Source organism: Lacerta agilis, chromosome 3, assembly GCF_009819535.1.
Source record: "Lacerta agilis isolate rLacAgi1 chromosome 3, rLacAgi1.pri, whole genome shotgun sequence".
NCBI lineage: Eukaryota > Metazoa > Chordata > Lepidosauria > Squamata > Lacertidae > Lacerta > Lacerta agilis.
Window position 1 is genome coordinate 2,266,183 of NC_046314.1, and position 15,197 is coordinate 2,281,379.

The 15,197-nt window shown below is 42.6% G+C and overlaps 1 protein-coding gene across 1 annotated transcript in view; it reads left to right on the plus strand.

Annotated features, from left to right (window-relative positions):
* The window catches only part of VPS54 (VPS54 subunit of GARP complex), a 43,900-nt gene extending 29,024 nt beyond the window's left edge, over positions 1–14,876 (plus strand). Inside the window, 8 exon segments of the mRNA XM_033145608.1 lie at positions 3,984–4,047; positions 5,120–5,225; positions 6,676–6,763; positions 7,158–7,279; positions 10,111–10,191; positions 11,444–11,551; positions 13,525–13,619; positions 14,455–14,876. Coding sequence (XP_033001499.1) covers positions 3,984–4,047; positions 5,120–5,225; positions 6,676–6,763; positions 7,158–7,279; positions 10,111–10,191; positions 11,444–11,551; positions 13,525–13,619; positions 14,455–14,560 — 770 coding nt within the window. The 3' untranslated portion in view covers positions 14,561–14,876.
* Positions 14,877–15,197: the final 321 nt, after the last annotated feature.

Sequence of the window (15,197 nt, forward strand, 5' to 3'; positions counted from 1 at the left end):
CTCAGGGCTGTCCCAGCCACCCACTCCTGCACTGGACCGCTGATTGCAGCCTCTTGCTCCTTCCCTCCCATCTCAAGGCAAGGTTCAGGACAAGGAAGGAGATTCTTCCACCCTAGAATCTATCCTGGCTTGCTTAATGGCAGCAGCTGGAGAGGCCCAAAACAGAATAAACCTTCATACGGCCGTGAGACTGGAGCTCACATGTCAGCCCACTTGCAGCCTGCTCAATGGTCAGGAAAGCACTGCCTGCCAGTCCATGGGACAGGAATTCCCTTTACCAACACTACCACTTTCTTCTATTTCTTCCTTTTTCCTGTGCTTTATCAGTGTTGAAGACATCCAAAGCTTCAGAAAACAAACCAAAGCAAGGTTCCACTTTGATCCAAATGGAAGCAAAGTGCCACTCCAAAGTTCTGAACCAAAATAAGCTATCTGAAACAGGATTTGGTTTTCCAAACCAAAAGACCTTCATTTTCTCAGAATTATCCATGTAATAAATCCCGAATGTCAGTTTTTCTCAGTTGGATGTGTTCTCACTGAGACAACATAAAATACTAACAAAATGCGTATTTTCATAATGTATATATTGCAAGGTCATCTGAGGACTGTAGTAGTAGTAGTAGTAGTAGTAGTAGTAGTAGTAATTAATTAATTAATTTGTACTTTGCTCACCCAACTGGGTTGCCCCAGCCACTCTGGATGGCCGCCAACATGTATAAAAACATAACAAAATATTAAACATTAAAAAGCTTCCCTATACAAGGCTGCCTTCCTAAAAGTTATATACCACATTTTTCGCTCCATAGGGCGCACAGGACCATAGGGCGCACCTCGTTTTTAGAGGAGGAAACAAGGGAAAAACATTTTCCCTGGTTTTCCTCCTCTAAAAGCCCTGTTTTTTTAAGGATCAGCTCAAAGTTTTGTAGCTTTTTTGCAAAGGGAAAAGCCCTGGGTTTTTTGTTTTGTTTTTTTGAGGATCAGCTAAAAGTTTTGCAGCTTTTTTGCAAAGGGAGAAAAGCAAAGAGGAAAAGCCCCATTTTTTATGGGGTTCAACTCACATTTCTGCAGCTTCTGAAGGAAAGGGAGCCGTTTCTACAATTTCTAGACAGATAATCTAATCAGCCAGTCACATGTTGCTGGGGAAACAAACAACCTCGCTCTGCAGCACATTCAACAATGGAGGGTGGGGCTGAAAGGGAGCCAGGACTCTTATCTCTCTCCCAATCTCTTGCTGATCAGCTGCTGAGCGGGGTCCTTTCAACACCCCCTTTTTTCTTTGTAAAATAAAAAGCACTATCTGCTTTTGGCCCCTGGGCAATTCGGCTCCAGGGACCACCATTCGCTCCATAAGACGCACAGACATTTCCCCTTAATTTTTAGGAGGAAACAAGTGTGTCTTATGGAGCAAAAAATACGGTAGTTACTCATCTCCTTGATGGGAGGGTATTCCACAGCGTGGGCACCACTACCAAGAAGGCCCTCTGCCTGGTTCCTTGTGGTGTCACTTTTCACAGTGAGGAAACCGCCAGAAGGCCCTTGGTGCTGGACAATGGGGGTGGAGACGCGCTTTCAGGTATACAGGGCCAAGGCAGTTTAGGGCTTCAGAGTGTTGGTGATGACCCTTGTGATCAGAAACTTACTGGGAGCCAATGTAGCTCTTTCAGGACTGGTGTTATATGGTCCTGGTGGCTGCTTCCAGTCACCAGTCTAGCTGACACATTCTGGATTAGTTATAGTTTCTGAGTCACCTTCAACGGTAGCCCTACATAGAGCACGTTGCAGTAGTCCTAGCAGGAGAGAACCAGGACACGTACCTTTCTGGTGAGACAGTGCACAGGCAGTTAGGGTCTAAGCCGGCGTACCAGATGGAGCTGGTAGACAGAATTAGCCTTGGGCATCTGTGAGCCCAAAATGACTCCCAGGCTGTGCACAGGGTCCTTTAGGGGCACAGTTACTCCATTCAGGACCAAGGAGTCTGCCACACCTGCTTGCTTTCCCTCCCCCAGAAACAATACTTATATCTTATCAGGATTCAGCCTCAATCCGTTAGCCACCATCCATCCTCCAGCCGCCTCCAGATGTGTACTTGTGTGCACTCTGAAAGAGTTCCCCTTCATGTGGCACTTTACTCCCACCCCAGAAGTGACAGAGTAAAGGGATACTTTATTGGGATGGGAGAAAGCCTATTTGTTAAGTATCTGGGGCAATCTAGCTTCTCTGAACTGTCCCAGCTCATATCCCATTTACCTTACCTGACAGAACAATGGGATCTTTGGGGATCAAGTCTGATCTTATCTTCAAAGCTCTATTATACTTGCTGATATAATGGATCCTGAGGTGAGTGGAATTGGGCAACCGCTTTTTGCATCATGACCACTAAACATTTCCTTGTGGTAGCTCCAACCACACTGAGCTGGTTATTTCTAGCATTCAGCCATTCTCAAGGCCCTCTTCTCCCCTCATCCCATTCTTCGTTGGTTTTCCAAATGGCATTGAAATAATACTTTGCTTTGAAGTTAGAAAATTTGTTCTCTGTGGTTGGTCTGCCACAATACAGTAAGTTTTTATTTTTTTCAGTGTAGCCTGCACAAGCAATAAAGAAAGGCAGCTGAACAAATCATGCGTCCTGTCATCTACTGTGTGTGATGCAGGGATTTTGATTTGGGGCAGTAGGGGTGGGTTCAAACTGAATGCTGTTGCTGCCTCATGACAAAGCCCAGGACCAGTGCTGTGACGTGACATTTTTTGTAGGGAACAGTTAGGGCTCCCTAACTCTCCGTCACTGTGGGGGCCCTCTCCACAGTCGCGACGGGGGGGCACCTCCACAGCAGGGGGCTGTGCATGTGATGGGACCTCCCAATGTGCAGCAGGCCTGAGTCCAATGTTCTGAGAAGGCTCCTTGATCCTCTCAGAGCCCTGGCACCACCTTCCCAAAGCCATGGCTAGCTTAGGGATCAAGGTGACATTCCCCCTCCTCAAAAAAAGGAGGGGGAAAGACTTTGGAGTGGCTGGAGAGGGAGGAGAAGGCGAGGTCTAAGAGGAGAAATCCTAGTAACCCCTTCCACTCTGGACTGCCCCATACAGCCACATATTCTCTCTCTCTCTCTCCCTCTCCCTCTCTCTCTCCCTCTCCCCCCACCCACCCAGACCACCCACTTTTTTGGCTTCCCTGCAACTTTCTCCACCATCCAAGGCTGCTGTGTTCTCCCTCCCCCTACTTATCCCTTCAGACTTGGCTGTTTCACCCTCCTGAGTAGGTTTGGGAGAAAGGGGTCGCTGGGACTTCAGTCCAACAGAAGTGGCTGGAAATTAAGGGTCCCGTCCCCCCAATTCCCTGTTTTTGCTGGTGTGGATAGTTGAAAGCAGCAGGTGCCTGAAGGGAACATGGACTCCCCAATGTTTGTGAGGGAATCCTGTGTTCCACAAGTTGCGTGGGCAGTGCATGCTCAGACATGGAGGGAAGCGGGTTCTTCAACCGAGCCCCTGTCCATACTTTCTAAGAGCATGCCTTGTGCCTTTGCATTATAAAGTACATAGAGGGACTTGGTTGAAGAACCTGCTTCCCGCTGCATCTGAGCAAGCGCTGCCACTCTGCGAGGCTGTGCCACCAACCCGGCCCCAGGAGGACACTCCCTCAGGTCCCTCCTGGAGAAGGCTGCCCATGCAAGGAGTGCAGCCCTCCGAGCGGCTTGGCTAGAGTGGGCAAAAGAAGAAAGAGGTCCAGGAAGTAAGGTCCAAGGAGGACTGAGAGGAGGAGAAAGAAGGCGGAGGAAGGAGGAATGGAGCACAGAGGCGTGTGTCTAATTTACCAGGAACATGGGGGACTAAGCTAGTCCCTCTGGTTCACAGACTGCATGGAAATGGAGGAGTAAAGTACAGAGTAATATTCATCCCCAGCCCTTTTTTTAAAGAGACAGTTGCAGTGTTATTTGTGTTGTTTTTAATTTTAGATTCCCCCCTCCTTTTTTGTTCAATTGTTTTAGCACCTGAAGAAAGAAAGCCAACTGACTTCCTTGTTGTTGATGGACAAAAATATGCTGTAGTTGGGTAAGACATGTGTGTTCCCCATCATGGCAAGTTCACTTTTGAGTATTAAAATATTTATTAGTTTTTGTGAAAGTTGAGGAGAACTCCAGAGTAAGTCTCCTTTTTAAAATCCTCAGCAAATTTCAGTCAAATGTTTGTTTTCTTTTGACCTTATCATGTGATAATTTGGGTTCCTCCAAAATCAGTAGCCAGAGATATTATATGGTACATACCACACCAGCATTGCTGTTTTAAGTCGCTGCTGTGTGCTCTGAAAATGCTAGTAAAAAGAAAGATTCAAAAATAAGATTTTTTTTTAAAAAACCTTTTTCATCTAATTGATGCTGCTGCTCTGACCCCAATGTTGGGATAGTAATAATTAAGTAAGAGTAGGAATATTTAAAAGAAGAAAAAATATATTTATATGATTTCTCTAAAATTGAATAGTGGTTCATTAACCCTGCTCTCCCAGTTCCTAGTCCGACATGTTAACCACTCCACCAATCTACTGTATATTTTGAAATTTTGTTTGTCTATCTAAACACTTATACATTCAGTTGTCGCTTAAGATATCTTAACCAAATTTGGCAGGATGGTTCTAGAGGTCACAGAGGAGTGCTTTGTCCATTTTGGATAGGTTGTTGTTGGCTTCTTAGAATTGCTGAGCACTCCCTGCGTGTGTGTGTCTGTGTGTGTCTGTGTGTGTGTGTATGTAGTCACAGCAGTATACTTTGTTGAAATAACTTCGGATCTTTTACCCTTCTGCTGCAAAAAAATTGCACCTTCCTACTCTGTCGAAAACACATTGGTAGTTGGTATTTGTGACTTTCCCTAAAGTGTACCATCTCTTTCACTGACCATAAGCTAACTCTACTGAAGTCAGTGAGAATTTCCCCATTTAATTCAATGGCATATGAGCTGAACTCACCTGGAAAGTAACATTCGGGAGCCACAGTAGAAATTGGCAGGCAATGGTGTTGGCTAATAGCAAAAGAAGAGAAGGAAAAGGTTGAAGTGTGTTTTTAAAGATGTTTTGATGACTTGCAGTCTGTCACATGGTCTGAGTGTGCATGTTTGATTCTTTGTCTTGCAGGACAGTGTTGTTGTTAATTAGAATCATCCTTGAATATTGCCAATGTGTGGATAGCATCCCCTCAATAGCTACTGACATGCTTACTCGTCTATCTGATTTACTAAAGGTACAGCTCCCTCAGATCTTTCGTAAAATGCAGGGGATGTACCTTGCTTTTTAAAATATATTTTTATGTAATGGCTTTATGAATATAAATAGGTATGGTCAAGGAAAATGTGGGGGGAAATAGCTTAACTGTTAACATCAGAAAACTTGTGTAGGACTTTGAACTCTTTCCCATGCACACAAAAGTTTGTAAGAGAGCTTTCTGTTCATTTTTTTCACCTTGTGGGGTGCAAAGCAACTCCTGGTGTTGACTTTGATATTTAAGCCTTATGCCTTCCCTCCATCCTGTTGAATGTCATTATTAATTTTTGTGCTCCTCCCAGCTCACGGCCAGCTGGATCAGCTTTAGACACTGAGAGTAAACCACAAATTAGTAAAAACAAAGAATAACTTAATCTATAATTGAACAAATTCAAAGGCTTTGCCTTGTGCTTTGAAAGGCCATTTGACTTAATGCTGATGATAAAGGTAAAGGGACCCCTGACCGTTAGGTCCAGTTGCAGACGACTCTGGGGTTGCGGCACTCATCTCACTTTATTGGCCGAGGGAGCCGGCATTTGTCCACAGACAGCTTCCAGGTCATGTGGCCAGCATGACTAAGCCTCCTCTGGCAAACCAGAGCAGCGCACAGAAATGCCGTTTACCTTCCCGCCAGAGCGGTACCTATTTATCTACTTGCACTTTGACGTGCTTTCAAACTGCTAGGTTGGCAGGAACTGGGACCGAGCAACGGGAGCTCACCCCGTTGCGAAGATTCCAACCGCCAACCTTGTGATCGCCAAGCCCTAGGCTCTGTGGTTTAGACCACAGTGCCACCCGCGTCCCTTCTAGTGCTGATGATAAAGGCCAGTATTTTCAGTTTCTTGGAAGAGTTGCTTGTTTCTTTTTTTAGCACTAAGGTACTGATTTCTGCAAGTATCTGGTTGGAATAAAATAAATGCTGTGGCATTGTGTGTCTCAGTAAAACTAAGAACTTGGTAAATGTTGTCTTAGCTTTCCATAAGGAAGCGAGAATCATAAATGTTGGAAGGGATCCCAGAGTTCATCTAGTCCACACCCACCCACCCTGCACAATACAGAATCTGCACTAAGAATGTTAGAGCAACAGGAGGCAGTTGAGGGAAAGAGGCTTTTCAAGCTCACATCTCTCCTCCACACTCATAGAAGCCTCTCCAGAGGCTCTGGGGGGACATAGTCCAGCTGGGCCAGACTAAAGCACTTTCCAGTCAAGCAGCAACCTGTTTTTCCCCATGTCCTCTCCTCTCCCACTTTCCCCCCAGCAACTGGTGTTTAGAGGCATGGATGTTGAGATGGTGTACAGCCATCATAACTTGTAGCTGTGGGTAGCCTTATCTTCCATGAATTTGTCTATAAGATCATAAGATAACTACAACAGGACTCCCAGTTCCCATCAGCTGCTGTGTTACTGTTTCCCTCCCTCTCTTTCTCAGTATTTCAACTCAAGAAGTTGTCAACTAGTGCTTGGAGCAGGTGCCCTGCAAGTGGTCGGCTTGAAAACAATAACTACAAAAAATTTAGGTATGGATTTGGCTTAAACTTTCTGTGGTCATGTAAATGCCCTTTTCAATTTTCTAAAGAAACTTTGAGTAAGCAGCTTTTCCAGGACATATTTTCGTGATTGTAATGTGGTTGTATTGTGAATTCTTTTATGGGCAGTATGTGAAGGAGCTAGCAGGTAATAGATATTTTAAATTTTACTTTATGAAAAAGAGCTGCCTTCTGATTAACTTTTGTGTACTGGCACAGTAAGCCTTAGGAACATGCTGTTGTTGAATTTCTAAAACAAAAGTAGTATTTCCTCATGCAGAATGCTGTGCATATTTTCTTTATTGCAGTTTGCATAGGAAAAGATCTCATAGTATAGTAATACCTCTTCTGTGTTGTTTTGTTCTGTTTTCTTCTGTCTTCACAGCCCTCTCATCACGCTGCCTACAGCTCATAGTGCAGTACATTCCTGTTATCAGGGCTCACTTTGAAGCTCGCCTGCAACCCAAACAGTTCAGCATGCTTAGGCATTTTGACCACATTACCAAGGTATTTTTCTAATGATTTTCTGGATTGAAATACCTTGTTACTATTATTGTTGTTGTTGTTGTTGTTGTTATTCGGTAAGAAAAACTTGCATGCATTTTACATTCCCTGCGTGGGCAGTCGTTTTGGTGGTTCCAACCTAGATGTGTGCATTACTATGGTTGCATAGTAATAACCTCAGTCCATTTGCTCATCTGCCTTTGTTCATTGACAGTGCTGGGAATATATGCTATAGATCTCATAAACTTTTCCCTTTTCTTCTGAATAAGCTCACATCCATAATATCAATTCCAGCAACTGCCAACAGATTCCCTTTGTGCTGCAGTCCCTCCTCTCCTGTTTCCTTTCTCTAAACTCCCATCTTCCATACTCCATTGTACATGAGAGAAAAAACTGTCTTTTAAGCATCTAGAACAGTGGTTCGCAATTAGGGGCTGGGGACCCCTGGGGGTCCGCGGAACACACCCAGGGGGTCGGCAGCACCATCCCCTGCCAGGGACTTGCTTATCTTGTTAATTGCACAGTGAAAGCCTTCCATGGGTCATCCAGCCTCTGCTTGCTGGTAGGGGAAAAACGTGTGAAAGAGTTGTTGGATGGCAAGAACTGGGATTGGGCAAAAACCTCTGACACTGGAGGGGAGGGGGTAAGAGAGTGCAAACAGCTCACATGCTTATCATTAAAAAAATGCAAGGGATCCCTTCCCCCTTGCTCTCTACTTTTTCACTGAAAAGAACTTCTAATTGATTTCAACAACTATCAAGTTTAGAGGACTCTTCCACTACTTGTAGTACGGTTTTCAGTTAATCTTGCCTTAAGAGTTTGGGATTCATGTGTCATCTTGGAAGTCCAACAGGGGAAATAGCTAAGCAAATTGCCACTATGGTTATCACAGCAGCTCAACCTCTGATGATTTAGTTTAGTGCTACAGCTGGGCGATACTTTCTTTTCAACATCATGATATATCAGTAGCTAAATGTAGATGCTGATATATTACTATGACTGGAATTTATCTCGGCTGCTTCTCCCCACCTTAGGGAAGTAAGAAGCAGCTGAGATACATGGCCCACCCCTACACAGTGAGTGCCAATGTCTCTTGGGCTCATGTGCGAGCCGAGGAGCATTGGGGCTTTGCTGAAATGCTCAGCTGGGGGGTGGAAGAGGCCTCTCGTCCCCCAGCTGAATGAGCCTGAGGTGGGCTGGAGGCTCCATTAACTGCACGGCTGAGGAGAGCGGCAATGGTGCACCCTTCAGTGGAGCAGTTTCATTGAGCCACCACTCTGCCACTGGCTCATGCAAGCCCGGGGCAAATCAGAGGCTCCGTAAAACTGCTTGGCTGAGGCACGGGCAGCCGCAGGCTCTGCCGCCGAGCAGTTTAACAAAGTGGAGGGAGGAATAAACTGTATGGTGCCTTGCCAATGCAACTTGTTTCTCCCTCTGTCGGTGTGAGGGCAGAGTGGGATGGTGGCTTCACTCAGTGGTATATCACTGGTGAAACTGCTGCAGCTCCTGAGTCCCTCTGCTGCCAGCGCCAGCTGGAGGGAGCCAAGAGCAGTGGTGGTTTCACTTGTGATATACCGCTGAGTGAAGCAGCCATCACAGTCTGTACCTCCAACCAGTCCTGGGCAATGTCAGTACATCACCCAGGCCTATTTAGTGCGAAAGGCAGCCTGTGTGGATGCTATTTTCTTGTTTTCTGTGGGAAGCTATGTAGCTATATTGGGGGGGGGGGGAGAAAACAGATGTATGGCAGAATCCTAATAAATTGAAAAGTTGATTGTTCCTATTGGGTAATCAGCAAGAATACAAACCTCACTCCAAGTAAGTACTGTACTTAACTCACTAATCAGCCAGGGATGAAAGTTGGGCACAGGTGGACTAAATAACAGCAATAAATTACTACTACTACTACTACTACTACTACTACTAACATTACAACATTCCAGCTGTTTTCCACTCAATCTTCCCCAATACCTTATCAAGCCCTGTCCAAGCCTTCACCTATGTTTTGAAGGTGCAAGATCTCTTAGCAGAATGCTGCAAAATTTTGCTAAGATGTACCATCTCAGATTAGAAGTAAGGAATAGCATGTTTGAATACTCTCTCATATAAAAAGCCTTCTGCATATAGAACACTTGCAAGTTAGGGACACAATTGCTTTTTAAAAATTCAGTTGTAGTGGGGACACGTTTCTCCTGTCTGGTGATAGGCAATTTTTCGTAATATCACAAATTTTATGTTCTGTTGTTTTTTTTAGTATACCTAAAATCCTTTAGTGAAGCTAAAATCCCCTAGGCTACCTCACATTTCCCTCAAATAATTGCTTTGCACAGGTAACGTACCACAGAGTTATCAAAAAAAATCCTAAGTAGGGGTCTGTGGGTTGGCTTTGGAAAAATAGGAGGTCCTCAGTAATTAGCTAATTGGGAACCACTGATCTAGAAGGATTGAGGAAGACAAAGTCTTGTTTCATTTGCATGGAGATTTGGATAAGATAAGAAACTGTAATGGGCTTGAGAGAGATGTAATTTCTTCCATGCAGAAGGGAAGAAATAGCTTTTCCTCACCTTCATACTGTTGCACAAGTCAGGGAAATCTCTTGACTTTTCCCAAAACTCCCAACTGCCACAGGTGTTGGTAGTGAGGACAAATGTAGAATAGACTAATTGGTCAGCCAGCATCTGTGGGCACCTTACAAGTAAGTATTACTGATTAAAAAGGTAGTGGTGGCGGCAAATGCATCGTAGTCGTCTTTGTTTTTCTTCACGCCTTCTGGATAGGCTCTTTAGGATGGACTCTTGCATAAATATAAATAATAAATATTATATTCTTTTCAGGATTATCATGACCACATAGCTGAAATTTCAGCAAAGCTCGTAGCCATAATGGATAGCTTATTTGACAAGCTGCTCTCTAAGGTAAATATTTGTGGATAGAATCACGCTTAACAAAGGTTTAAGTTCTTCAACTCATACAGAATACTCAGTGGGTACACGGACAATACTCTCCTTGTTCAGGTGCTTATTGTTTCTTAGCAGTTCAGTATGCTTAGGTATTTTGACTACATTAGCAAGGTATTTTTCTAATAATTTTCTGGTTTGAAATGTCTTATTTTTAGCATTGTTATTCTTAGCAGAGGATTACAGATACCTCTAAGTTTTATCATATAATTGCTCCAAGACATCCATTGTGCAGTATGTTGCTAACTTGTTACATTAGTAGTTTAATGGCGAATAAAAGAATAAATGTCCAAATATGGACCCCAAACTCATAAGGCAAGGTCAGGTGTGCCTCCCTTATACATGAAGCATCACATTCTTACAAAAAGAATCCAGTTCCACTCCAAACCCATATCTGTGTGTGCTGAGGTGTACCTGTGAGGTTCCCCATATCAACAGCCCCTCCCATTGCATGCTGAGCTGTAATGTATGTACATAAAGTAACTATATTGTGCATATCTCTATTGTGCATCATATTTAGATTTGCAGAAAACTTACATACTGTTCTTTGGGGCAGTTTTTCTTAACAGCTGGGAAATAAGATATTTTATGGTAGTTGTCTGATCAAAATTTTAGCACATTACAAATCATCTGCACAGCAAATCATAGTTGAGGATGAGAAACTGAACCAGTCAGCAGAAAGATTATTACTCCTGCTACAACTACTACTAGGGTCTCAGGGTTGGATACATTAATTTAAAATACGTTAAAAATAGTTTAAAGCAATCTACTTGTGCTGAACCTGGCTCCAGAATCACAAAAATAGGGTGATTTAGGGTGAAACTCTAAGAAGATATTCATCAGGTGTCAAAGGCCAAGGTAAAGATGTGTGCCTTCAGCATTCACTGAAAACTATATGATGAAGTTGCCAGACACAGCTTTGAGGAGAGAGTTCTACAAACTAGGACCTACCACAGATAATGCGTTCTTCTGGGCCACCACCCCAAGTTTCTGTGGACAGCAGTGCTGATCTGAACACCTGAGAGGCTCTGTAGGGAAGGGGGTGGTCCTTCAGATATTTGGGGCCTGAATCATTTGGGCTTAAAATGCTAACATAAGCACCTTCAATTGGGCCCAGAAATGAACTGGCAACCCATGAATTTCTGGGTGTTTTTTTAAAGTAGCAGCCAGAAAACAACTTTAGTGACACGTTCCCTGTCTTTGTTAACAGTATGAGGTGAAAGCGCCTGTTCCTTCCACCTGCTTCAGGAATATTTGTAAACAGATGGCAAAGATGCATGAAGCAATATATGACCTTCTTCCTGAGGAGCAAACACAGGTGAGCCGTTTTGAGTGGTGTGTTTATTTCTGCTGCAGGAGTGTCACATGTATGCTCCCAATAGTTGAAGAGGCATCTGCATCTGCAAATGAAGTCTACACTTGCTGATTACTCATACAAGGAGGATTACATCTCATGTTATTTAAGATCTTGGCTTAACACGCCATGCATAAGTAAATTATTCCTCATTTTATGTAACACATATATAGTTAATATTCAAAAAGTAGAGATCAGTATTGGAATAACTTTACCTCATTTGATATATGGCTGCAAGTAAAGCCTTCAATTATGGAGTCTTTTAATAGCCTTGGGGAAATGGTCCACGGGGTATTTCTCTGTGTTGTCATGCTGAACCAGGGGGGTTTGGTTCCCCCTAGCATTCAAAGGCAGGAATGTACTCAGCTCTTAGGAACCTGTAACTCATTCCCAGAAGCGACCACATCAAACCAAACAGTGCTAGTGAGTATAGAGTAGGTTCAGTGATGGGAGGGAGGGATGAAGTAAGGGTGGTTTCCTGTTCTTCTCTCCCTCTTTCTCATGCTGCACACAATGGAGGCAGCCGTGCAGGCAGCCGTGCCTCAACATAGCTCTCTGCCTCATGGGTCTGAGGCTGCCTTTGCCATCCCAAGAACAATTATCTTCATTTCTTAATGTTGCTACATGACTGTGACTTGATTAAGTAAGTAAAGCATTTTTAAACTAACTTCAGTGTGTGGTCTATTTCATTGTGTGGGGTGGGGTAGAAGGGGACCACTTGACTAAATCAGCTGGAATGGAATTAAAAGGTTTAATAGCCCAATCCTATGCTTCTTTAATCTGCCTGATGCCAGATTTAAACTCTGCTACTGGGGCTCTTTATGTGCTAGTCCCGTGTTTTTAAAAACAGGCACCAGCCATTTCCCTATTGTTTGATAACCCACACAAATGGGTCTGTAGAGGATTAAATATAATTAATATATCCTCTTACTAATACCCATCAGAAATTTACAGGATCCACACAAAGAAGGAAGAAAGTTCCAGTTGCAAGCAGTGCCCAGTGGTATTGGCTTGCCAGCAACTTAAGAGTAGACTGTTGTCATCTGTGGGAATAGTAACTGAGGTTGCTTCTGGAAATGGGCTAGTTAGAAGTTCCTGCTCTCGAGTGCTAGAGGGAGCCAAACCCACCAGGTCTAGTATGGCAAGATGGGAGAAATAATGGCCTTTTTTATTTAAAACAAGTAACATATACTATTTAATTGCAGCTATTAATTCATTGTCTCCTTAAATTTACTTGTAAGTTTGTGTGTGCTTGGGCAAGGAGATTCCCATCAATCAGAAAATAAGTAAACCATTTCTTGGTACTAGGAAATATTATGGCCCCTATGTGAAAGCTACTGACAACCGTATCTCCTTGGCCACACCCCAAGTGGGACACTAGCATCTATAAGTAGCTTCACATCGTGACTGTATATTACTAACCCTTGGCACAGTCCATTCATGCAGAGTTGTTATGTGAGATGACATCATGAAAAAATATGCCATACTTAAGCATGGTTCCAGGGGAAAGTATGGGGTTGGTTTCTTTTTTAAAAAACCCCCCGCTGGAACCATTACTTATGAAGTGCTCATTATTTTCTATGCTGGCGGAAGTGCACAGTGGCTCATAAATGTGAAGTTGGGTATGTACATAAAACTGAGTACAACTCACAACTTAAGTGCATTTAACTTGCACACATTCAGCTTTATATGCTTGGCAATAAAATAAAAATAAGGGGGCAGACATATGGGAAAAGAAGAGTTTGGCAATCCTACCCACCACTGAACCCAATGTGTTTTGACTATACACAATTTTGGCTTTATGTGCTAGTCCCAGAACATAACCTCTGCGTAAGTTGAGTCTTCTGTATTCTTCATAGTCACTCCTCAAGAGAACAAAACCTTTCACCTTCTTACTATATATTCTAAAAAGGAACATCTTCTATATTGTTCTCTAGATGTTGTTTTTAAGAATTAATGCAAGCTACAAACTTCACTTGAAGAGGCAATTGGCCCACTTAAATGTAGTCAATGACGGAGGACCTCAAAATGGGTATGTTACACAAGGTTTTTTATATAGTAGTTCAAGGGTAAGGCTGCTAAATAGAGTATATCTCCTTTGAGCATTTGATTGATACTGTTAAATCTAATGCTGACCATCTGCTGGATGGCTGTGCACAGAAAAGGACCTAACACTATGGGAAACAACACAAGTGTTGAGATTCAGAATACAATAAATGTTTTGAGAAAGAGAATTCTAGCAAGAGAATATGGAATTTAATGGATGCATATTTGATGTAGTTATCTTACAGAAGTTATATTATTAAACACAAAACATAGTATTTTGTGATTTTGAACATCACAGCTCTTCAGGAATTAAAAACAGTTTTACTACTACCTTATACTAATAGTTGTTCAGTCGTTCAGTCGTGTCCGACTCTTCGTGATACTAATAGTATATGGTGATATTTTCTAACTGTATTAACTATACAGGGTGGCCCAAAAGTAGGTATACAGTTGAATCAATGAAATTCATCACAATAGATTATTTGGGTACACATAGATGACACACAACAAAGTCGCAGTTAAATTTCAGGCTGGCAGTTAGAAATAACAGTGGAGTCAGATAAAAGTATTGTTGTGAATGATGACAGCAAACTTGAGTCAAGAACAAAGAAAATGGATTCTAAAGCAGTATACCTACTTTTGGGCCACCGTGTATTTGTGTTGAAATGCAACACAAATACAGTACAAAGCAAAATACATCAGGCTTGGCACACAAGACCAAGTGCACACCACTTAGCTTGAAACAAGATCTAAAATTATTGCCTATAGCTGTCATTATATACAGCCCTTATGTCTCCTCAATGTATTTATTTCTGTTTCAGATTGGTTACAGCAGATGTAGCTTTTTACACTGGAAATCTCCAAGCTTTGAAAGGGCTTCAAACCCTAGACTTGAACATGGCTGAAATCTGGGAACAGAAGAGGTGATAGTCCAGCAGAGCAGAATTGCCTCTTGTCATGGGATGGTTTCTTCTTTGTAGAAGATGAATTATTGGAACATAGAAGAGGAAGCTCCCTTGTGACGTGGTGAAAACCAACTATGGGAATGACTTTGATAGTTCTTTTGCAAGAAAAGTGATCAGTTCTCTGTGCAATTTCTTCTTTCTGGAACGAGGCTCAGGTTTCTTTGGACCAAATCCAAAAGAATATATAGCTGTAACACAGCTGTAGTTTTCTAGAGAGTGCTCTGTAAATCTTTATATTAAAAAGATGCTTTGCATTTCCTCTAGTGCAATGAAATTCACATGGTGTCTCACCTTTATTTAATGATGGTAGTTTGAAAATTCTTGCTGTTGAATTATAGGAAATGTTTTCAGTATAAAACTTTACTGTTAAATTATTTTTTTACAGATGTTTCTATAAAGTCTTACCTGCCTAGATTTGGATTTGTTAGGGTGCATCCTGTTCCAAAGTATTTCTATAAATGATCTTCATACTGCCACCAGAAGATGACATTTTAAATGTTTCCCAGCTCTGCAACTTATTCTGAGTATAAGGGCATGTTAATAAGATAGCTTATCATAGCCAGTAAGCTTGTCAAACTATTGGGGGGGGGGTTGTTAAT